The sequence below is a fragment of the Hakea prostrata genome, chromosome 5 (genome assembly GCF_041222555.1).
Source record: "Hakea prostrata isolate BN-2017 chromosome 5, UWA_Hpros_2, whole genome shotgun sequence".
Lineage (NCBI taxonomy): Eukaryota > Viridiplantae > Streptophyta > Magnoliopsida > Proteales > Proteaceae > Hakea > Hakea prostrata.
In genome coordinates, this window is record NC_142604.1 from 59306741 (window position 1) to 59332015 (window position 25275).

The following is a 25275-nucleotide window of genomic DNA, read 5'->3' on the forward strand; positions in this document are numbered from 1 at the left end:
ACGGAGAGGATGAACTCATCACCCAAATGGAGAGGATGAACTGAATCATCTAAGGAAACGGGATGGAAAGAATGAACTCGTCACCAAAGATGACAAAATCAAGACATAGGATTAGGGTTCTAACGGCCCTCTTTTGGTAAATTTTGATTCAATAAGGGCTAGTTCTTGTAATTTTAAGAAATTAAAGTCTTAAATTATTAGAACACCCACCCATCCATCAATTCATTTTCCTGAGCGTGGTGTCGTAATATTGTCGCTGCACAGAGAATATCCGCACAATTGCGAATAAAAATCCGTAATTTACAACATAATACTGGGTGGTCATTAATTTCACCTCAAAAATAGTAAGTGCCCTAAAAAAAAAACTCTTATTTCTTTCTTTTCTTTTTCTTTTTCTTTTTCCTTCATTTTTTTTTCCTGGTGGGGTAAGAAGCATTTGTGTTCTTTTTTTCTTTTTTTCTTTTTCCTGTGGGGGTAAGAAGCATTTGTTTCAGTAAATAGACCCAATGCCAAAGAAATCATTATGGTTTTCCACCCCAAAAATATATCCATACGAAACTCTACATTACTGGAAGAAAGTCAAGAAACTACATTTACAAAAACTAAAAAGCAATTTCCAGCTTAACAAAATGTCCATCACACCCTACGTCTCCAGGGCAGCTGCTGGTGAGTCTTGATAACCAGTGATGCCTGTTATCCTTATCCTTGAGATTGGCTGCAAAATTACTTCTGTCAGTATAACATAGCAGAATCATAAATGCACTTAGATGGAAAGGATTATGTTCCAACTGTGGATGTTTGATCAAAGGTAAAATATTTGACACATGAAAATATTGGTTTTGGAGAGAAATGTTCAAAGAAAACATTTCCCACAATCCCAAGACTCCCAACCATTCCCTATTGCCCAAAATACCAAGAAAGCAAGGGAAAACTAAGGAACATATCCAAGCAGAGACATAGTGAACCCCTTTGATCATTAATCATTGTTATAACATTTGGGTTTCATATGATAAAAGTCAAAGAGCAAATTGCACGGGCACCCCAAAATGAAGGCCTTAAAGCACTAACACCCCACTTTATGTTTGAAAAACACAGACACCACAAAATTAGATTTTCATTGGACACTAAAGTCCAATTTGTCATTAAAAACCATTAAATCACTATTTATTTTCTTTCAATTCCAAAGATATCCCTATTAAAAAATGAAGGGAAAAAAATAAACAATGATTTAACGGTTTTCATTGACAAATTGGACAAATGTGTCCAATTAAAATTCAATTTTGGAGTGTCTGTGTTTTTCAAACGTAAAGTGGGGTGTCAGTGCTTTAAGGGCTCCAATTTGGGGTGCCAATGCAACTTGTTCAAAGTAAAAATCTGCATAATACCTGTCTGTGACCAATATTCCTTCGATAGTTCTTTCGCTTCTTGTACTTGAAGACAATTACTTTGCGGTCTAACAGCTGCAAAAGAATAGTACATTTGAGCAATTGCAATCATAAGTAGCTTAAAAGTTCCCAAGGGACACGGTAAGCCCCCACCTGTTCCTCAACCACTGCATGCACAACTGCATTAGGCACCACTGGTTTACCAATGTATGCACTTGTTTTGGTGCCTACCAGTAATACCTTGTTCAAGATTATCTGCATTAAAAAGACAAAGACTTACATGAAAACCAAAGCAGAAAAATTGTGACACTACAGAGACGAAAAACAGAGTACAGTGGCATATGAAGAGGTATTTTAGTCCTATCTCATTGAATGAATACAGGAACTAACTCGCCCTGTTTTCAACATCTCTCATTTTCGTATATACACATCAAATTCAATGATACAATATGAGAAAAGGATTCAATATATTGAGTTGCTTACACTGTTAAGTTTCAACTTTTCACTTCAAAAAAAGCAGACAACCATTTATGTGACGTATGTTAATAAAATTTCAGTCATTTTAAAATATGTAAATCTCATCTCCTGTAAGCAACCATTGGCTAAAGCATGTCACCATCAACATGAAACCAGGAAGCAAAAATATTCAAGCTAATGTCTCAGCCATGGAGAAAGAAGTCTGCAAAAACTGACCAAAACCTGCAAGATGTCTTATTTCATAGAAAACCAAGACAAGTTATGGCTGTAATATTAAAAAAATTCAGGAACTTGACCAGTTTCAAGTCATTTGACCAAAATCCTCGATCTTTCACATGTTTTGACACAGCTCTCTTCTGTTTCACATATGCTGGGAGACCTGTTTTGGTGGAGGACCCCACATTTCTTCGCTGTTTAGTGCATCTGCAAGCTGCATTAACCTAATTAAGCTAGTATTTGAAAACTCAAACACTTTAGGTTAATACCCTTTTTTTGTACAACACCCCCAAATACATGGTAGAATTTCTTTCTTTCTTTCTTTCTTTCATTCATTCTTTCAAAGGCATGAACTATACATATGATGGATGGTCACTGGTAAACTTGGGGCATGCAGATAGGCAGTTGTGTTCCCAACCTATGCTCCCAGACATCAGGAATTTCTCTTCCTTTTCTCTGATTGACTTTTCGATTTTGTTCCTAGGGAGGCCAATTGTGTGGCCGATCATCTAGCAATGGTAGCCTTGTCATTGCCGTGTGTGACAACTTGGCATTCTACCACTTTGCGGTTGGATGAAGCTTTTCACATCCCCATGCGTACTTCAAGGTTAAGGAAAAAAGATAGGCAGTTGTGGGCTATCAGAAATGGGCACTTAACATGTCACTTGATACATGTGTAGCACATCCAAAGGACCAGCTCGAAAATATTCAGTGGCTATGCACCTCGCAGACCACCAGGAAACTATCCACGGAATCTAGTCCTCTTGTACTTTAATTATATTAGAACTTTGAGTTTGTAATATCGCTATTAGAATTTGTAACTTCATAAACAAATTCAGAATTTCAGCAACACTACTAAACTCGGGCTAAAATCCACAAGTACCATTTTCAGTACTTATTCTCTAATAAAATAGCTCATGCATTGTGTTTAGAAAAGGAATGAGAATAGGTAACATGCAAAAACTCAGACAAAAGAAACCCAAATGTGAGCCTTGGAACCACCTCATCAATTTGGTTGGGAAAATTTGAAAGGTTTTGGCCAGGTTTCAACCATATTCGATCATATCTCAGCTTATAGGTGGTTGAAACCAGCCTCAAAACCAACTTCTTGATGCTTGGTTTTAGCTCCTATGAGTGAGATGAATTTACACGTTACAGGTATGTATTACAAGCATAGTTGTCAAGGCAACAGCACACCTTGTTACATTGATTTAAGTTCTGATGTGGAGAAAATATGATCAAACCTAGTTCATGCTTGGTTTGACCTTCGACTCCGGTCGAGACGAAAAGAATCGACTCGCTTCCGAGCGAGCCGGGTCCAGGAGATAGCTTGCTGAGGAAGAAAACTAAATCAGCCACAAGCACGCCCTAATCCGACTTATGGATTAGGTTAATTACCCTAATGATGGCAGACACAACTTGGCGGCTGTCACTTATCACTATTGAAGGGATAACCATCAAATAACCGTGAGGTTATCCTAGGAGTCCTCTACTAGTTCAAACTAGTAGAAGTCTATCGCTCAACGGATCTAACTGTTAGGATCCAACGACTATCCGAAGAAGGCTCAAATACATCCAACGAAGAAGATTCGAAGGTACACTCTATATAAACATCACCTACCTACAAGGTAAGGGGAGATCCATACACACACATTTGGACGTAAACACTCAGATGCTTATGATCTAAATCGTATTCCAGTTATTCATTCCTTAGCTCTGTGCTTCTAGCAGAGCCGTTTATGATCAAGTTCATCGACTGACTTAGCCTTCGGAGGTGGACTCCTGACCCCAGCGGTCGGGCCACATCTGACGCTTTCATTTTGCAGGTCATTCTAAGGAGATCTAAGGGCTGAGCAGATTTTGGACACATCATTTGGCGCCGTCTGTGGGAAATCGATTCAGAAAGCTATGGTGACTAGATCAGCAGCAGCCGCTGCACAATGCGATACTGGTGTCCAAATCCCTGGAGTAAACAATCCAGATATTCCTCAGGGAAGTTTACCACCTCTCGAAGTAGATGCCGGTCAGGGGGGACACAATCCTCCAGAGACACTCCAAAATCAATTGGATCAATTGAAAGTCCAACTTTTGGAAGTAAGTCAAGCACTCCGTGTGCTAACCAGACGAGTGGTATTACCACAAGAACCTGATCATCGCGATGCAGGGAGGCGTGTATTGCCACGGGATCAGAGATTGATTGAAGATCAGAATATCGGTCAGAACTTTCGTGAAGGTGACCGAGTGCCTAGGAGAATCGACGATCTACCTAGGCGGGACGATCGGTTTGACAGACCGCAAGGAAGTACAACCGATTCGAATACGAGGTTGGTTACAGGAGTGAGAACTCACTCGCCAACTGTTAGACGAGCTGTTCGTGATGATCGAGCTGTTCATGATGATCGGGCTGTTCGTGATGATCGAGTAGTTCGTGATGATCGTTTTGTTCGAGGTCGTGATCGTATTGCAGAAGATCATTCAACACATATTAGTCAGGAATTGGCCAATATTAATCAAAAGCTGGGACAATTGGCTAGATGAAGGATAACTGATGATATCTATTCAGTTATTCGAAAGACTCCATTTGTCGAGCCAATTGCGGGATACCAGTTTCCTCACAATTTTCGTTTGCCAACTTTTTCCACATTCGACGGCTCTGGAGATCCTACAGCCCACATCGGTTATTATCAGCAGACTATGGCAGTTGCAGGTAATTCTGATGAAATTCTTTGCAGGGTTTTTGGTTCATCTTTAACCGGAGCGGCACAGAAATGGTTTTCGAACCTCCCATCAGGAAGGATCGTAAACTTCGATGAGTTGGCACGCAAATTCATAGGGTGATTCCAGAGTGGAATCCAGATCAAAAAGACCAAGGAAACCTTGTTTACTATAAGACAAGGGAAGAGCGAATCGATCCGAGAATATCTGAAAAGATTCAATAGAGTTACAATGGAGATAGAGAATCTAGATGAGCAAGTAGCTAAAACTGTTTTGTTCACTAGACTCACTAACCGAAGACTCTTGGAGTTATTACTTCAAGATATGCCTACAACTTATGCTAAGTAGGTACAAAGATGCCAAAAGCAGGCGGAAGTCACAGAAATCTTAGATGCACGCCAGGGGGACAATAAAGCCTCCACCAAAGAACAAAAGGCTCCTGAGAACAAGCAGAAGCCAAAGCAGAATGTTCGTGATCAAGTTGGAAAGCCTCAGGCATGGCGGCAGAGATCTACCGGTAAAAGTGAGTATACTCCATTAAATACTCCTCGGGCTGATATTTTAAATATCATTAAAAAGCGAAATATCTTGAAGTGGCCTCCAAAGCTTCCTTCAAAACCCGGAGAGCAACAGGATCGAGAAAGATATTGTCGTTTCCACAAGGATTACGGTCATTATACCCAATGATTGTCGTCATTTGAAGGCAGATATTGAGAGATTAATATCTCAGGGACATTTGTCCAATTTTGTTAATAAGAGAAGAGAGGAGCCACGTGAGGCTGGCCCCAAAAGGAACCATTCGGTTAATCCAAAACAACCGAAGGAGGCTCCGAGGTCTAAAAAAGGTAAGGAGGTGATTGATGCTACTCGGTCACCGATCCTTACAATATTTGGAGGCCCCAAACCCAAATCACTCCGGAGGTTGAAAACAAAATCTAAATTTGTTGGAACCGGAGAAACGCAAAAGCGTAAGAGGCCAAATGGTGAAGATTCTATCACCTTTGGCGAAGAAGATGAAAGAGGCGTTTGTTTACCTCATGATGATGCCATAGTCATCAAGGTAGAGATCGCGCGCCGAGAAATACATAGAGTTTTAGTTGATACAGGGTCTGCTGCGGACCTAATATTTTATGAGGTGTATCAAAAGCTTAAGGTGGATGAAGACTTGATGGAGCCATCATCCACACATTTATATGGCTTTGCAAGATCGTCAGCAATAGCAGAGGGATCTGTCCAGTTGGACCTATCGATTGGGAGTTTTCCCAAGGAATCTACCGTTCGAATAAATTTTTTGGTGGTTCGGGAACTTCCGGCCTACAACGTTATCCTCGAGCGGCCATCTTTGTCCAAGGTAGGTGCTATTGTTTCTTACGAAGCACTTGAAGATAAAATTCCCAACAGAGATGGGAATCGGTCAAGTTTCATCTGACCATAGGATCTCTCGGCAATGCTATGTTGCCTATTTGAAGGACAAGGAGGGCCCAAGGAAGGTGATTGCCCTACCAATCAAAGTACGAGATGATCGGGAAGAAGCAGAAATGCAAAGGCCCAAGCCGGTAGAAAGGTTGGAGCAAATCCAGTTGTTTACTAATAATACAGAAAGGATTACTTATATCGGATCTGAGCAGCTGGAAGAGTTCAAAGGAGAGTTGAAGTCTTTTCTTCAACAAAATAGTGACGTATTCGCATGGTCTGCTGAAGACATGCCAGGAATCGATCGGAATGTTGCAGAGCATAAACTCCGGATAGATCCAAAGGTGAAACCAGTTATCCAAAAAAGGAGAAATTTCTCCAGAGAAAAATACGAAGCCGTTCGGGGCGAAGTTGAAAAACTGAAGAGTTCTAGTTTCATTGAACCGATTGAATGCCCAACCTGGTTAGCCAACGTGGTAATGGTCAAGAAGGCAAATGGGAAGTGGAGGATGTGTACAGACCACACAGACCTCAACAAGGCTTGTCCTAAAGATTGTTATCCATTGCCCAGGATTGACCTCTTGATAGATGCAACTGCAGGATATGAAACTTTGAGTTTCATGGATGCCTACTCAGGGTATAATCAAATCCTCATGAATAAGGAGGATGAAAAGTTTACGGCTTTCATTACCGATCGTGAAAACTTTTATTATAAAGTCATGCCATTTGGCCTGAAAAATGCAGGAGCTACATATCGGAGGGCCGTCAACAAGATATTCAAAGACCTAATCGGGAAAAATGTCAAGGCTTATGTTGACGATATACTGGTAAAAAGCATTTAAAGGGCAAAGCATATCGCAGATTTAACAGAAGTATTCTCGGTACTGCGAAAATATCAAATGAAGCTGAATCCGGAGAAATGCGCCTTTGGAGTATCTTCAGGCAAATTCTTGGGCTTCATGGTATCACAGAGAGGTATTGAGGCTAATCCAGCCAAAATACAAGCTTTAATTGATATGGAAGCCCCAAAAACTGTTCGGGATGCGCAGTGCTTGACGGGGAGAATAGCCGCTCTGAACCGTTTCATTTCAAAATCTGAAGGAAAGTGTCTACCATTTTTCAAGGCACTTAAAGATTTGAGGGGCAGCAAGGAAGCGAATTGGACTGAAGAGTGCTAGAAAGCTTTCAAAGAATTAAAGGAAACACTGGGAAGACCACTGCTTTTATCCCGACCCGAAAGGGGAGAAGTCTTACAACTATATTTAGCAGCATCCCTTTCGGCAGTCAGTGCGGTACTCGTTCGGGAAAAGGATAAGAGGCAATGGCCTATTTATTATGTCAGCCATGTGTTACTTGATGCGGAGACACGGTATTCTCAGATCGAGAAGCAGGCTCTAGCTCTCATGACAGCAGCTAGGAAGCTACGGCCATACTTTCAGGCTCACTCAATAGAGGTACTTACAACTTTCCCTCTTAGTAAAGTTCTTCGTAAACCTGATTTGTCTGGAAGGATGGTAGCCTGGTCAGTTGAACTCAGTGAGTTCCAAGTAAGCTTTAAGCCTAGAACGGCAATCAAAGCCTAGGCACTAGCCGATTTTGTAGTAGAAACTACCGCACCAATGGAGAACATTGTTGAAGAACCCACTATACCAACCATTTGGGAAGTATATGTGGATGGTTCGAATAATAAAGACGGAGCAGGGGCTGGAATTCTTTTGAAGAGTCCAGCAGGATTTATCATTTGATATGCATTGAGATTTGCATTCGAAGCTAGCAATAATGAAGCAGAACATGAAGCCCTGATATTTGGACTCAAATTGTCAAAAGCATTGGCAGTAGCAGATGTAACTATTTATAGTGACTCTCAGCTTATTGTCAATCAAGTTCAGGGTGAGTATGGTATTAAAGAACCTCGCTTGTAGAAATATCGAGAGATTGTGCAAGCATTGCAAAAAGAATTCAGGAATTTGAAGATATGTCAGATTCCAAGGACAAAACACATGTGGCAGATGAGCTATCCCGATTAGCCAATGCCAAAGAAAAAAATTTAGACCCTTCGGTCTACATTGAAGAGATAACATTTCCGAGTTATCACGAAAAAGAAATTTCCTATATTGAAGCAGAGCGTTGCTGGATGGATCCAATAGTTGAATACCTGAAAGATGATAAACTACCGGAGGATCCAAAAGAGGCAAGATTAGTCAAGATACGATCAGTGAGGTTCATTATGCAAAACGGAAGGTTGTACAGAAGATCTTATTCTGGACCCCTTCTGAGATGTTTAGGTCCCGAAGGAGCCGAGTTGGCTCTGGCCGAGGTACATGAAGGAATTTGTGGCGCTCACATGGGTGGACGAGCCCTGGCACACAAAATCCTGAGACTTGGGTTATATTGGCCTAAGATCCAACAAGCTGCTATGGAATATGTTCGCCGGTGTAGCAATTGTCAAGTTCATGCTACAGTATCCAAACGCCCAGCGGAAACCATGACATCAATTCTAGATCCCATCCCTTTTGCGATGTGGGGAATCGATATCATGGGCAAATTCACCAAGGCGTCGGGTGGAAGAGAATCTCTGATAGTAGCAATTGACTACTTCACTAAATGGGTTGAGGCCAGCGCCATGGCAACAATCACTAAAAGAAAGGTGGAGAAGTTCATACTCGAGTCGATTATATATCGGTTCGGGATGCCCAAAATAATCATGACCGATTATGGCACTCAATTCAACTGTCCACAATTTGAGCAGTTTTGTGGAACTTACATGATCGAGCATCGTATGTCATCAGTGGCATACCCCCAAAGCAATGGACAAATAGAGGTTACTAACCGAACGCTACTTGAGGGAATAAAGAGAAGACATGAGGCCGATAAAGCCTTATGGGTCGAAGAACTGCATAATGTATTGTGGGCCTACCGAACTACGGTTCGAACACCCACAGGAGAAACTCCTTTCAAATTGGCTTATGGATCCGAAGCGTTGGCACTGTGGGAAGTAATGGCGGGAACTTTGCGGGACAGAGAGTTCGAAGAAAAAGCAAACGAGCAAGGACTGCTTAATAGTCTTGATTTATTGGATGAAGTTCGGGCAAAAGCAATAGCACGAACTCAACATTATCAACGAAGAATAGCGTCACATTATAATACCCGAGTGAGGAATCGTCGGTACTTAGCAGGAGATTTGGTATTGAGAAATACCTTAGCTTCAGATCCACGCCATCAAAGAAAATTGGACCCTTCTTGGGAAGGACCATATATGGTTATAAAACCAGTCGGTTCGGGAGCTTACAAGCTGAAGAACATGACAACCCAGAAAGAGTTGGATCGTTTGTGGAATGCCAGACATCTAAAAAAATGTTATCCTTGAAGATCATCAATTTTGTTCATAATGTAACAAATTTCAACTCAATCAATACAATTATTGGTTTTCAACAACTATCTTTTGATTGGGGGGCATCATACACCACACTCAAGAACAGATCCAGCCACAAGGCATCGGATAAAAATCCGAGTGAGTTCCTTCTCATACTTATTGTATTTTTTCGGAGTTTCTCAAGTTAAGGCATCAGATGAAAATCCGAGTGAGTTCCTTCCACAAGGCATCGATTTAACACCCGAGTAAGTTCCTTATTAGACTTATTGAATCTTTCCGGAATGTCTCTAAGTAAAGGCATCGGTTTAAAACCCGAGTGAGTTCCTTCCACAAGGCATCGGTTTAACAACCGAGTGAGTTCCTTCTCAGACTTATTGAATCTTTCCGGAATGTCTCTAAGTAAAGGCATCGGTTTAAAACCCGAGTAAGTTCCTTCTACAAGGCATCGGTTTAAAACCCAAGTGAGTTCCTTCTACAAGGCATCGGTTTCAAACCCGAGTGAGTTCCTTCTCAGACTTTTTGAATTTCTCCGGAAATCTTTAAGTAAAGGCATCGGTTTAAAAACCGTGTGGGTCCTTCTACAAGGCATCGGTTTAAAAACCGTGTGGGTCCTTCTACAAGGCATCGGTTTCAAACCCGAGTGAGTTCCTTCTCGGACTTATTGAATTTCTCCAGAAATCTTTAAGTAAAGGCATCGGTTTAAAAACCGTGTGGGTCCTTCTACAAGGCATCGGTTTCAAACCCGAGTGAGTTCCTTCTTAGACTTATTGAATTTCTCCGGAAATCTCTAAGTAAAGGCATTATAAGACCTACTGCAACAATGACTCAAGTGACTAGCAAAGTTCAAAGATGAAGTTCAATTCTTTATTTCTTTAAACGACCAGAAGAGGCCAACCTTTACAACCAGCATATATATAAACAAATGTTGGGGTACAATCTTCACTCGGTCAAATGAGAAAGACATCATCAAGAAGTTACAAGATTAAAAGAGCTTTGCCAGAAGTAATACAGAGTCAGGAAGCAACACAAATTCAAGAAGAAGAAAAGAGTCGGAAAAAAAGCATGTTATCAAAATCCTCTGCAATTCCCTACTCTTTATCCAGCTTGATCAAAAGAAGTCTGATCATTGATCAAACCTGCATTCAAGGCAAGCTCTTCATAACTGAATCCTTGGAAAGGAGCATAAGGAGGGGAATCATCGAGATAATGCATGATATCCGGATCTGGAGGTAGAGGGTCGTTCGTACCCTTGGAACAGTCGGGAAGAGGAAGACACAGCTTTGCAAACACTTCAGGATGACAACTAGCGCTGTAGGGAGTCGTGTTGAAATGAGGATCTTTCCTTAATATCGATTCCCATACTTCGTTTTCGCCATCCCGGTATGCCTGCAAGTTATAAGCATTCAGCATGTCAATAAAGGGCTTACTGTGCAAATACTTGAAGATGTAAGCTCTGCGAACGTCAGTTGGAAGGGATTCGGGCAAGGGAATGACAACTTGCCTTTGGGGTAACGCTTCAAATCCTTTCGCCCCTGACTTTCCTGCTTCTCGTACCAGCCGCCGGATCTTCTCCCTGGCATCATCCAAATCTGAACGGAGATGCTCAATCACAGAATTCTTCTCTCCTGCAACCTCCCAAGCTAATTTCCTAAGGCGAGCAATTTCAGCATCCTTGGCTTTGGAGTCTTCCCAATGCCTGGAAACTTCATTACTCAGTTTCCTGAGTCTAGAGGCTGCTTCCACTTGGTTGTAGAAGTTGCCAGTGAGACTCCTGCAACAACTTCCGAGTTAGTCGAGAGCAAAAGAATAATCTTCATAATCAAAAGGTAACGAAGAAAAACTTACATTACCAATGACTTCATAAAGTCATCGTCTGGAAGTTTGGAAAGAACTCTGCTCTGGCTAGGCATTTGAACAGCAGTGCACCACTCCAGCGCCTTGTCAAACTCGTTTGACACTAATTCAGACTTCCTCAGTGAACAAGAAGGATGAGCTACATCATCTGCCAACCGGCAGGGCTTCCTGGTGGCAAAATCCTCCAGCTCCAAAGAAGGAGAGGAAGAGGATGCCAAACAAGCATTAGAGTTGGAAATAGAAGCAGCACCTGCTGGGACTGCGCTTTCGTCAGATGCCAACATAGTTGCCTTAGATGTCCGAAGGGTCACCTTCGGAGAATCCCGAATGGTTTCTCCAGCAAGGGCATCAACAGTACAGGCAGCGACGAAGGGATTAAGATATTCCTGGGAAGACCGAACGATCTCTTCAGGCAGAGGGAGCGTAGGAGGAGCATCAGTAGAAACTGGGGGAATCTGATTCGAAGATTCACCAACAGCAGTCTCCTTACGTTTAAAAGATTCACCAGATGCAATCACCTCACTGGCATCAAACTACGTCGGTACTGGGACAGTCTTCTTGCAGGACTTCGCCCTAATAAAGCTCAAATCGATTCTGGGAGGCACTGCAAGTACAGAAAAGGCAGTATCAATACGAAAATCCAACAACATATAGAAAAAGGGAAAACCCTAGTTCTCAGACAAATATGAACTACTCAGAATACCCATTAAGTGAACCCCAAGTATTACTATTGTGAAGTTCACTCAGGGAGAAGGAGAGGAGATTCGTGACATACGCAAAGCAAAAAGCTTACTTGTTCAGATGCTGATCGAAAATATTGTTGGAATACGAAAAGTATGAATGCATCAAAGGAAGACGGAATGTCGTTTTGTTTTGCAAATCTAACTTGCAGATAGCAGGATAAATGAGGAGTACCCTTAAGGGACTTAAATAGCCGCAGGTAATGAGGCGACGGTTGAAAGCCAAAGGCAACCAAAGGACCGGATCGAAGAAACGCTTCGAATTCTTCAAAAAGCAAGATCAACGATCAGAGGAAAGCCACGTGGAACTATGCACCTGATGCGAGAATACCTCCAACCGTCGCGCCACCACTTAAATAATATTTGTATTTCCAACTCGTTGGGAGCACGGTTCAAAATGTCGGCGACATATCGCCGACACAGGGCGATATGTCGCCATGTCGCTAGGGGGCAACACGACACCCCCCAGCGACACCGACATCGCGAGAAGTCGGTCGATAAATCGCCGACTTCTCGCGATATATTGCTAACGGTCGAAATATCGACCATTAACGATATGGCGATAAAAGGGCGAATTTCGCCCGAATTTCGTTTGATTTTTTTTAATTTCTCTCTCTTCTCTCTCTTCTCCAGAGCTTCTCTCTCTCATTTTTCGCACTTTTCACTATATTTTCGTCCGATCTTCGACATCTACGGGTACATCTTGCTTCCTTGTTGCCGGATATCACGTTGTTTCTGTCGATCAGTAGCCGTTTCGCACAGATCTGAGAGTTTTTTCATCAAACAGGTAACCATTCTTATCCAAGTAATTTTTCACAAAATGCATGCTATATGATGTTGGATGATTTTGAAATTAATATATGTTGAATACCATGTGCCGATCTACGATTTCACGGAGTCGGAATTTTTTTCCGCAAAGTATTTTATTTTTTTTATTTTTGTGGGTAAAAAATGATATTTTGATTATCTTGTATGATTACTTTTTAAGTGATACAGTGGTTGTATGATGATAGAAAAAACATATGTGGAACTCCGTGAGCCGATCTACGGACTCACGGAGTCGAAATATTTTTTGACCCAAAAATAAGTTATTTTATTTTTCAAAAAATATCCTGATATTAATAAAAATATCAATAATTATGAAAAATGCAAAAAATAGGGGAAATGGGGGGAAATGTTTTGAAAATTATGGAATAATTATATAAGTATTTTTCAACCGTTGGTTGTGTTGCCCATGTGGCTTCATCGCCGGTTTTGATATGGGCAGCCTATTTTTATAATTATATCATACATGCAATATTCATAATTTCATATATGATTGTTTATATGTGTATAAACAATTATAATGATGTTGTTATTTGTTAATGTTATTTGAATGCAACAGTCATCATGTCTGCTGGTGGGAGTCGAGGGGGAACTGGGTCTTCCCGGGGTGGACGGGGACGAGGGACAGGAGGGGACGGGGTCGTGGGACAACCCTGAGAGATCGGCAGAGGGAGGGAGGACCCGACCCGGCATGGCAATATTGTACGGCTATTGATGGAGACAAAAATAAAACTGAGTGTAATTTTTGTCACAAAAGAATATACTCATGTGGCATCAGTATGTTCAAGGGTCACATCACTGGGAGTTCAAAGGATGTGACTAAATGCACAGAGGCCCATCCAGATGTAATCAAGTTACTCAGGGATTTACAAAAACAAAAGGGGAAGAAGAAAGATGATTGGAGGAAAGTCAACAGAGCACTAGATGATGCAGTGCGGGACCGTCATCATATGTGGATGATTCAGATGATGATAGCGATGTTGATCCTGTTGATGTGGACAGAGATCAGGAGGAGAGGGATATGCGGCGGGCCATGGCAGAGAGCGACGATTGCACCATCGGGGAGCAGGGATATGGCCGGAGCTAGAGCTACAGGAGCTGGTCCATCTAGGCCTACAGGGGCTAGACCTTCTGATTTCTGGGGGGAGGGGTGGTGTATTTGGCATGTTTGGCAGATCACAGAGTCAGCGGGCCCCCCATACATCAGGTTCAGACCGTTCAATGCCACTACCACGGCAACCATCTGATTATCCACGCCGTCCAGACCCGACGATGGAGCAGGATCCTGATACATTCAGGAGAAAAGGGGCCAAGCAGCCCAAGATATCTGGTGCATGGAAAGGTATGGCAAAGAAGGTAAAGAAAGCAATGTCAAAGTGGATTTATTACAATCACATCCCAACCAAACACAAAGACAGGGTCCATACTATACGAATATGATTGATACTATTGCAGCGGTAGGCCCTGGATATAATGGTCCCAACCCTACAGAGTTGATGACCACCTTCCTTCAAGAGGAGAAGCAAGAGCTGCAGGAGTATATTGATAGTATGAAACCCTTTTGGGATACTTATGGATGCACCATCATGTCTCGATGGATGGACCGGCCCGACGAGAAAGTCCATCATCAACTTCATGGTATCTTGTGATTGGAGAAGCTGTCTTCTTGAAATCGATGGATGCTACTGGTCATATGAAAGACCACAGATATATCATGGGTCTCCTGCAGGATGTGATCGACCAGGTTGGTAGGAAAAATGTGGTGCAAATTGTCACTGACAATGACTCCACCTATAAGAAGGCCGGTGAAGTGTTGATGGCTTCACCTGATTATAACCTTATGTGGACACCTTGTGCTTGCACATTCAATTGACCTAATCTTGAAGGACATTGGAAAAATCAGCATTGTCCACAACACCGTTGAGAGTGCAAGACAGGTAACCAACTTCATCTACAATCATAACGTTGCTTTGGCAATGATGCGGAGATCATGTGGAGGTGAGTTGGTGCGACTGGTCCGACAAGATTTGCGACAAATTTCGTCGCCTTGAGCAGCATGCAAGATAAGAAGTCGGGCCTCAGATCCATGTTTGCATCGCAAGAGTGGTTTAATTGGGCTGGATCCAAGTAAGATAACTATCTACTATTTCATCTTATAAATTATTATATTTATATTATGAGTTTATGATTATCTTGTATGATATTTATTGTCTATTGACTTAATGAGTTTGTGATAATTCAACACGACCAATGGGCGTGCCGCACAAGACACAATATCATCCGATGATTTACGGAGATGTGTTATTGTAGTGTTGCGGACCATAGATCCTATAGTAAAGGTCTTGCGTATGGTGGACTCTTCCTTGAGGGGACCCACTATGCCCCACTTGTATGCATCCCTTGAGCGTATGAAGGATGCTATAAAGGCAGCAAACCCTAGAGGACATCGGGCATTCTTAGATATTGTCGATGCACGATGGACAGCTCATCTGATGCATCCTCTTCATAGGGCCGGTAAGTAAATATTCGGGTTGTTGATTTGTAGTTGTAGACTTGTAGTCTTGTAGACTTGTGGGCTTGTAGCATTGTAGGTATTGGTACTTTGGTAGTTGGTACTAATTTTAAGCTTTTTTAATTATGCAGCATATTTTCTAAACCCTAACTATCAATATAGTCAACATTTAGGATTGGACACAAACCTATTGGATGCCCTGCTACGGGTGATAACGAAGTTGGAGCCGGATGAGATGCTCCAATCATTTTGCCACAATGAGGTGAGACATTGGGAATTTCAAACGATTAGTGAGTTGTATTAATTGTTTAAATAATTTAGATAACCAATCAATACTAATGATTGTATTATTGCAGATCAAATTGTTTAGAGATACATTTGGGTCTTTTAGTGGAGCTGGTGCTATACGGGGCAGAGAAACCATGGATCTAGGTTAGATACTTATATAGTTAGATCCTTAGGGCTTAGATGCATAAATGCTTTGAGTCTTTTGACTTTTGAGTTTCTAACTTAATGTTTTTGTGATAATGCAGCTGAATGGTGGTATCTCTATGGCAATAGTGCATCAAACTTGCGAAGATTGGCAATCAGGATCTTGTCTCAGACTTGCTTTGCCTCTGGATGTGAGAGGAATTGGAGTACATTCAGCATGATCCACTCCCCGGAGGAGGAACCGGTTGGGAAGCCGGCGTCTAAATGACCTCGTATTTATTCACTATAATATGAGGTTGAAGCTGCAATATGCCGGGGGAGCAGTGCTCGAGAATGAAAGGCAATACATCAATCTCAATGATATATTTGATGTTGCCAAAGATGACCAAGATCCCCTCACTCAGTGGATGTTGGACAGGGGTGAGCCGGAATTGGACCAACCTGGAGGGAGGCCTGACCCAGAACTAGCTCAAGCTGCAGGGGTTAATGTGGGTGAGTATATGGCCACTGAAGAGGGTCAGGCACATGCAGAGGCAGCTGCCACTGCTGATGAGGATTGGATGATTGCACCAGGCACAGAGGAGCCGCAGGACGACAATCCCGATGACACACTCTCGCCTAGTCAGACTGGTGGAGATGATGGTGGTGGTGGTGGTAGTGGTAGTGGTGGTGGTGGTGGTGGTAGTGGTGGTGGTGGTGGTGGTGGAGGCATTGGAGAGCGTATACATGTTCCACTACCGGAGACACAAGCAAGCCCCCACCCCGGATACACTAGGGAGAGTCATTTTGATCATGCCACTCAAGATTATGATCATGGTGGTGATTATCAGCGTGGTCGTCAATATCCTGATACGAGGCCGAGCCACCATCAGAGGGGAGCTGGCCATGACTATGTTAATCCTTGGGATGCAGCGATTGCATCAATGGGGTCCATGAGCTTGGATGAGTCTCGTAGGCTCCACGAAGAAAGTTATTGGCCTACGGGTAATTATGGTGTCCCTCTCCCTCCTTCACATGGACAGTATGATATGGGAATTAGTAACCCCTCTAGTTCTTCGTATCATGGGAGCTATGGTGTCCCTCTCCCTCTTTCACAATCAGAGTCATTCGTACCAACAAGGGCATCCGATGGCATGCGAGACGTTCCTTGGCCCTATTCTCACTTCCCTCAAATTGGAGTTCTCATGGCAGCGGAAGATGACCGCTATAGAACTGCAGTTAATGATTACTTAGACCATTTTCAATATCGTATGAGATGGGATGAGTATGTGAATTTGTTGGGGGGCATCACTGGAGACAATCCGAGTCGGAGGAGTTCGATCCACCTAGGCACGACTTGCCCAGTTGAGAGTTTCAGATTTTATATGGTTGGATGACTTTATGTATTACAGTATTTGTACAATGAATTGTAGACTTTATATGATTTGGTTTTATGAGTTTTTAGGTTTTTAGTTTTGGGGCTTTCGTCCGCGTATAGTAGGACATGGGTCGATTAAGAACATTAGTTTAGGTAATGTTTTAGATCAAAATAACACTACCAATGTGTTTATTGGCCTCAAATTAGGCTACACATCAAATTTCAGGTCAAAATGACCAAAAAAACCCATCGAAACAGGGGTTCGATTTTTCATCGAACCCCTACCAAAAGTCACCCGACTTTTGGCGAAATGTCGGCCATGTCGCCATGTCGCCAAGGACCGACACGGAGACACGGCGACACGGCTCGACATTTCGAACTTTGGTTGGGAGAAGTGAATGGTATACAAAGGCAGAGAGACGTTGGGACTTCGTAATAAATGAAAGAGTAGTTGGGAATAGATAGAAGCTGAAACATCTCTCCCGAACGCCTCTTCATGATATCCCAAAGGTCATCCCTCGTCAAGGTACAAGAAGTTAAGTGATAATTTATATCATTTATATTTTATTTCCAAGACAAGCTTTTAGATATAGGATGAGGAAATATTAAGGCAATCATTGAAAAAGTTCTATTTTCATTGATTATGGAGGGTCAAGCTTTACAAAAAAAAAAAAAAAAAAAAAAAGGGTGACTCCCTAAGACTCTTCCTCATTATCGATTGAGGAGTCTTTCTCAGGAACGTCTTCCTCAGGATCCTTTTCAGCGGCAGGCTGTGAAGTTTCTTCTTGAAGGGGCGGTGAATCAGCAAGATATTCCTCATAATTCGGGTCAGCTGGAATAGGATCATCCTCTCTCAAAGCTCAGTCAGGGAAGGCCAACTTAAGCTTCCCAAAGATCTCTTTGTGACACACCTCACGAAAATGAGTTGTGTCGAAGGAAGGGTTAGATTTGAGGATCTTTTCCCAAACATCATTCTGCCCCACGCAGTAAGCTTGAAGGTTGAAGGCGCCCAACAGGTTAGAGAAAGGAACGTTGTTCAGGTATTTCCGAATGCAATCCCTTTGAAGCTCTAGTTTAATATGTTCAGGCTTGCTAGAACTTGCCATCTTCAGTATACATTAGTTCTCTATGGCTTTAAGCTCAAGACTCTCACCGAACAACGTAGCAGCTTTCTTCTGTTTCCTAGCCTAGCGTTCGGCAGCAACAGCACGGGCGACTGAATAGTCAAGATCCTTTTTCAAGGAATTCATCTCCTCATCGTGCTTCACCTTCAGCTCTTCGGCTGCTATCTTCAGCCGGTCTATTTCAGAATTGGCCTTCACCAAATTCTCTTCACAAGTCTGCAGCAAGGAGCCATTGCGACCAACTCGGCTCAATGCCTCCATGTGTTGATAAAAGCTCAACACAGCATTCCTGATGACGAGGAGATTATCAGAAGAACTCATAAGAGATTATGAAAAGCAATTGATGAAAAATCAAGAAAGACGGTACCTGGTGGACTAACGAACGAGAGCATCATCTTCCAAGGCTTCAAAGGCCTGACGATCAACAGGCATAAGACCAAGAGAACTCCATTCTGCAGCCTTCTCAGGGTCTTGTGTTGCCCTATCAGTCTGCGTCAGTGTCCACTGAGGCATGAAGATCTCCTCGCAATCTTTATTCCTTTTGGATTTTTTCGGGGCGGAAGCATCAATTGAATCGTGCTTCCTTTTAGTTCGAGCGACGGAGGGGATATCAGACTCTTCCACCATTGGTTTTTTCCCTCTTCCCGAAGCCTCAACCATTGGCTTCAAGTTTCTGATACCCTTGTAGGAAGGGTCGGGAGAGGGAACAGAGGCTACTTGTCCAGCAGTCAAGGCTCGAGGCGACCATTGCTCAGCTGTCACCACGGCCCTAACAGCCTTTGCCCGAAGATTTTCAGGGTTCATTCTTGGTGGCACTGCAAAGAAGGACAAAAATCAAGATTGCAAAAAGGCATATCATTCTTAGAAAATTGAAAGATGATGGTTAAGAAGCTCACGATGAGCCAGTCCCCAGTACTGGAGGATGGAGTTGTATTCCATCTCATATCCATGTACCTCTTGATACCATGGAATTGATTTGATCTTCCTGACGGCCGTCTTGTCTTCTTTGGATAAGGGAAGGACTCGGTTACCCTCAGAGTATGAAGTATAATGTTTCCAGACAGTCGGGAAGTACATTAACCTTTGAGATCTGATTGAGGCGCTCGACAGAAAAAATATCGCTTGCACCATCCTTTGTGATTGAAAGGGCAAGTTCCTTTAGCAAAAACGATGCCCCTCCAATTAGGCTCAGTCTTAATGCGCTTGGAAAAAACAACTCAACCGGGAGGATGGAAGATATAAAGAAAATGAAAATGCACAAAAAGAGCAAGAGAAGGCGTAATGCCAAGTTCAAAGCATAAACCCAAGAAACCGACGATGAGACGCCAGCTATTGGGAAGGAACATTCCAAGGCAAATGTCCCAGTGATTCAGAATGGCTGCAAACAGAGGATTGAAGAAAGGAAAGCAAACCCCACTTTCCAGTGCATCTATATATAGGGAAAATTGCCTGGAAGGGTCGAATCAACCCTCTCATCAAGGTTGGGAGCCCTAAGATGGTAAGAGGAAGGAAAATCAAAACCCTGGATGGCCAAAAGAAGAGTTTCCTCCTTATACGAGGAGGCAACAGAATCAGGTCCACCACTAGATTTGGAAGTTTGTTTTGACTGCCCAGAAGACTCTGCGATCACCCTAGGAGTCGTGGATGGTCCAGACTCAGGAAGGGCAGAAGAAGTTTCAGCTTTTCCTTTTAATCTTTTCTAGTTAACTTCTGCGAAGTCACGCCAGAGAGCAGTTAGGGTTTTATTATCACTATCCGACTGCTCAGAGGAAGGGGAAACAAAGGCCTCGTTACCATTATCACTCTTACTGGCGCTAGGCACAAGGGAAGCTTCGGAAGAAACCCTACTGTCCTCCATTACTAAAGTCTCATTATGGTACAAAAAGAAGAAAGAAAAACCTGGAGACAGAAAGTTAACTTTGCAAAGGGATCAGTAAACTTACTGATTCAATGAGGCAAAAAGCACGAGAACGAGAAGGCGCGAAGGAGACGACGAGGTTTCAAAATTCCAGACAAGAAGAATGAAACCTACGAAGACAACAAACCGCTTTTAAGCACCCGCACGAGTGTTCGAAGACGTGAACGATCGAGATTAATTCAGCATCGACGATCGAGATTTGAAGACGTTTTGAAAGTTTGAACTCACGAATCCCAAACAGGAGTTCAGAAACCGTCGCTTAGGTTACGTGAACCACGATAGTTCGACTGCAAAAGGACATGTGGCATTGCCCTCACAACGCTCGAGGAAAAAGTGACCACCGCATTAAATGTGACATAACATTTAGTGGGTTATGCAAAGACCATTGCTTGACGAAGAACCCAATTAAAAACCAAGCCCTCGGGATCGACCGAACGCTTGGTCTGGGGGGCTCATGATGTGGAGAAAATATGATCAAACCTGGTTCATGCTTGGTTTGACCTTCGACTCCGGTCGAGACGAAAAGAATCGACTCGCTTCCGAGCGAGCCGGGTCCAGGAGATAGCTTGCTGAGGAAGAAAACTAAATCAGCCACAAGCACGCCCTAATCCGACTTATGGATTAGGTTAATTACCCTAATGATGGCAGACACAACTTGGCGGCTGTCACTTATCACTATTGAAGGGATAACCATCAAATAACCGTGAGGTTATCCTAGGAGTCCTCTACTAGTTCAAACTAGTAGAAGTCTATCGCTCAACGGATCTAACTGTTAGGATCCAACGACTATCCGAAGAAGGCTCAAATACATCCAACGAAGAAGATTCGAAGGTACACTCTATATAAACATCACCTACCTACAAGGTAAGGGGAGATCCATACACACACATTTGGACGTAAACACTCAGATGCTTATGATCTAAATCGTATTCCAGTTATTCATTCCTTAGCTCTGTGCTTCTAGCAGAGCCGTTTATGATTAAGTTCATCGACTGACTTAGCCTTCGGAGGTGGACTCCCGACCCCAGCGGTCGGGCCACATCTGACGCTTTCATTTTGCAGGTCATTCTAAGGAGATCTAAGGGCTTAGCAGATTTTGGACGCATCAAGTTCATTCTTTTATTTTCCATGAGAACACTTACTACATATCATATACTTCGCTTATTATATGTTAGTTTTTTTCACATTAGACAATTATTAGCATAATATGATATTTACGCTGACATAACTCCTATGTTGCATATAAAATAACTATAATGATTATTCATTACCATATTATAAATAGTCATTAATGCATGCCTGGGGTAAATAGGCAAGTACCTTTTAACCTTAGCACCCCTCCAACAACTACATCGAATGATCTTTCAAATTGGTCAAGACTCTCCAGTTATGGCCTTTTCTCTACGCCCAATTGCCTACCCAACTATGAGCAAAAAGATAATGATAAGACATTGATATCCCGGGGGCGTATACCACACCATATAGGAGGGACAGGGGATCAAATACAACTAGACGTGTGGGACAAAATGAGCTCAGCAACACAGGGACACATGGTGAGGTTTCATTGGGGGCAGCCACATTCATGTAGGGATTTTTTGCAAGGGAAAGCGTAGGCAGTTAGGATTGTCTAGGAGTATATTAAGAGAAAGTAGGGGAATAGAGAAGTGGGGTTATCAATTAGGTTTTTGGTATAAGCTGGCTTGCAGTGAAAGGAGGGCTCTCAGGTGAGTGAACTGGGGTGAGTTCAGTGGTTTAGTAGCATTAGCAGCCATATGCTAGGGTAAGGGCTTTGATGTTTGTAATGGAATTTGGCGACTGTTAAGGGATTCGTATGCATTCAAATGTTTATAAGGCTGCCTATTCCATTTCATTGTTTATTATTTGCTTGTTCCATTACCATTTAAAAATGTCAGTGGTATTCAATGAGTGATCGGCCCTTGGTAAGGAGGGAACCAGTGCCAGAATTATCAGGAGTACCATAGGAGGTTGTCGGAGGTTACAGGGAAAATACTAAGATCCTAATATATAATATATCCAAAAACACTAAAATGAAATAAGTAAACTATCATAGAAGTCCTACGTAATGACCACAACTGTGAGTAACAAAGTAATAAATCCAAAAACACTAAATTGGAAACTGAATATCATAGGACATTCACCCAAAAAAAACTGTCATAGGAATTGTACTTCATGACCAGCAAAATGCCTATTAAATTAAATTGTATTATCTTTATCACTAAAAAACTACTCCATGGGGACAGATTAACTTCTAGTTTGAGGGTAATATATAATATCTCAGCAAGAATTAAAAGAAGTCAAAGGAAGACTAAGAGAAAAGAGGACAGGACTAAAACCAGAGTACAGTAATCCTTTACATGTTTAAGAAGCATTGAGAAATCATACATAGAACATGACACTTGTTCAGATAAGTTGAAGTCACTCTCATATTCGTCAATCATAGCCAGAAGCAGCTGTCATTTGTGACACCACTATGATCCTAATTCTTCTAACCGTACCATTCAATACAATATCCTCTCCTTCAAGTTTGAGAAAAAGATTTAACAAACTAGTATCTTATAATTGTATAATCTTTGATAGTCTTATCAGATGATACTCATATCAAGAAATCATTACCCAAATCTGACATAGGAGTCCACACCACAACCCAATAAGATAATCCTACCCATCAAGAAACATGGAAATATCTCTAAACGGAGATTCTCCAACCAGAAAGATGTCCAACTTTAACTTCAACGGTACAGCTGGTATCCAAAAAGGCATCCTCATACAGGATACTTTACTGCACTCTCTCCTTAGCTTATACATTCGTCTATGTTCTTATGTCCAAGCCTAATTTGAGTCACAAAATCAACATCTTAAGTTGGAGCATTATTCCATTATGGATTAGCTGACTTATTTGTGGCTTTTAAGCTAGAGCCAAATACATATGGTTATAGATAAATAACAATAATCCTATTCCTATAGAGCTTGTATTCTTCACGATGCTCCCATGTCTTCAACTAGTGATGGATTTGGGACTCATGAAGCTTTCGTATATGCTTCCTCAAGCTTCCACAACACTTTGTCCTTAACACGACATAGCTTGCATTGGTCAATGTTTCTTCTTTGATGCATGGCAATCCATTTATATACTAAGCGATTGTATAGACTCGTACGCATTCATGTGCATACTAATAATCCCAGACAACATCATCTCAATATTAATTTCATCCTAAAACTTACAGTAGGCAGTAAGACTCTCATATGCCAGCAAAACTCTCATTCAACACCTTAAAAAATCCCCCATCGCTAAACCCTTGGTTTCAACACCTACAGCTTCTACGGTCCTACTTTTCTAATAACAAAAACAGCGGCTTTGTTCTATTTTGCCCACTTTGGACCACTAGTGCCATATGATATGTCATGGTTCTGTTAAATCACAAGCTTCTAATCATCTGATGGACTTGATGTTTAATCAGTATAATGTTATATTCATACTTAATGGTTGCTTTATAAGAAGCCTGGTTTCTTATATAGAAGACATAGCAGAGTTACTCATTGGAGCCTTCATTCCTCCAAGAAGGCCATACAACATAGGAAAAGCACATTTTACATTCCCAAGGAATCTAACAAACCAGTAAATAAACCCGATACTGCAAATCAATTACCTTATCATTTACATTGGCACCTTTGAGCCTTTGTGTATAGATGTATCGTCCCGGATGAACAATATATTGACGAGACCCAACCTGTATCAATGGAACAAAACATGACCCAGTCGCTCAAACACAAGAAAGAATCCAAAAAGCCATCTGGGTAAATACAAAATCATCCGAATTTCTCCAAAAAAAATTTCATTTCTATTTCACTCACCATGACAACAGCAAAAATCTCTTCGCGTTTGGGAACTTCTTTCAGTGTTTCAAGGAGTTTGTCTGGTTCAAATTCTGGTTCAGTTTCAACGACACTCGGTTCAGATTCTGCTTCAGTTTCAACGACGGTTGCTTCAGATTCGGTGGATTTGGTTACAAACGAAAAGGTGGAGTTTCGAGACAATACAGGAGAAGTCAGGGAAGGACAGAAGGTAAGTATCTCGGAAGGATTAAAGGAAGCAGAAGGGATAAAGCTGAGATTAGTCTTGGAGAAAAGAGTGGCTTTTGAGTTTTGCTTATGAGCTGTTACTGCTTTCGGTGTCCATGAAGAGAAGCTTAGTCTCACCGACGCCATTGCTGAATGCTCCAGGAGCTCTACACCGTCTAGCTCCCCCCTACTCTCGTTTCTAACATCTGAACTCTTCGGAGGAAGTTTATCCTATCCTCTAATCTTTGTCGAAGATTAAAATGACTGTAATGCCCTTTTCCCAAAAATCAGATATATAATGACTGTTATACCTGTTAACATTTTTTTTATTTGGAAAAGAAAAAAGAAATGAATTTCCTTTGAGAATATGATGCACCTCAACTTGATTACCTGAAAAAAAAAATCATCCTTCTAATATGATGTTTCTAGGTACTTGCAAAGTAATTGGGTATGTCCTTTGTGGATTGTAAGTTTTCTTATGTTCCCAGGTTATGTAGCAGTGTGGCTAACCGCTTGGCTTAGAAAGCCACGTCTATTTCGAGGAGGACGTTTTGGCCGCTTTCCAATCCCTGGTTCCTTGACTCGAGGGAGTTAAGCCCAGTGTGTTGTTCCCGTCTTTCTTAATAAAAGTTTAATTACAAAAAAAAAAAAAAAATTTACTTGCAAAGTCAAAACTCGCTTTTATTCCATCTTATTTACTCGACCTTTTTGTTGTTCTTAGGAAAATTTATATGCCATTGGACCTTCAGATTCTGTTTATGGTAGATTTTGAGTTGCACGCACCACGATTACATCCTCTGAAGAGCTTTTATACAATTAATATAAAAAGGGGCTTCGACCTGGCCCGAATAGAT

General features: G+C 41.9%; 1 protein-coding gene across 1 annotated transcript; it reads right to left on the bottom strand.

Annotated features, from left to right (window-relative positions):
• Positions 1–441: 441 nt before the first annotated feature.
• RPL21C (Ribosomal protein L21) lies at positions 442–24630 on the bottom strand. The gene is made up of 5 exons (XM_089154894.1): positions 24215–24630; positions 24010–24090; positions 1539–1640; positions 1386–1460; positions 442–715 (listed from the first exon to the last, which is right to left on the bottom strand). Exons 1-5 carry the CDS (start codon positions 24566–24568, stop codon positions 644–646), a joined length of 684 nt encoding a protein of 227 aa, XP_089011020.1. The 5' UTR covers positions 24569–24630; the 3' UTR covers positions 442–643.
• Positions 24631–25275: the final 645 nt, after the last annotated feature.

Bases quoted from the DNA above. Each gene is read 5' to 3' on its own strand.
- RPL21C (XM_089154894.1), bottom strand. From the start codon at position 24,568: ATGGCGTCGGTGAGACTAAGCTTCTCTTCATGGACACCGAAAGCAGTA. The intron at 1,641-24,009 runs GTAATTGATTTG...TTTTTAATGCAG, and splicing joins GTGCCAATGTAAATGATAAG to ATAATCTTGAACAAGGTATT. The intron at 1,461-1,538 runs GTGGGGGCTTAC...ATTCTTTTGCAG, and splicing joins ATGCAGTGGTTGAGGAACAG to CTGTTAGACCGCAAAGTAAT.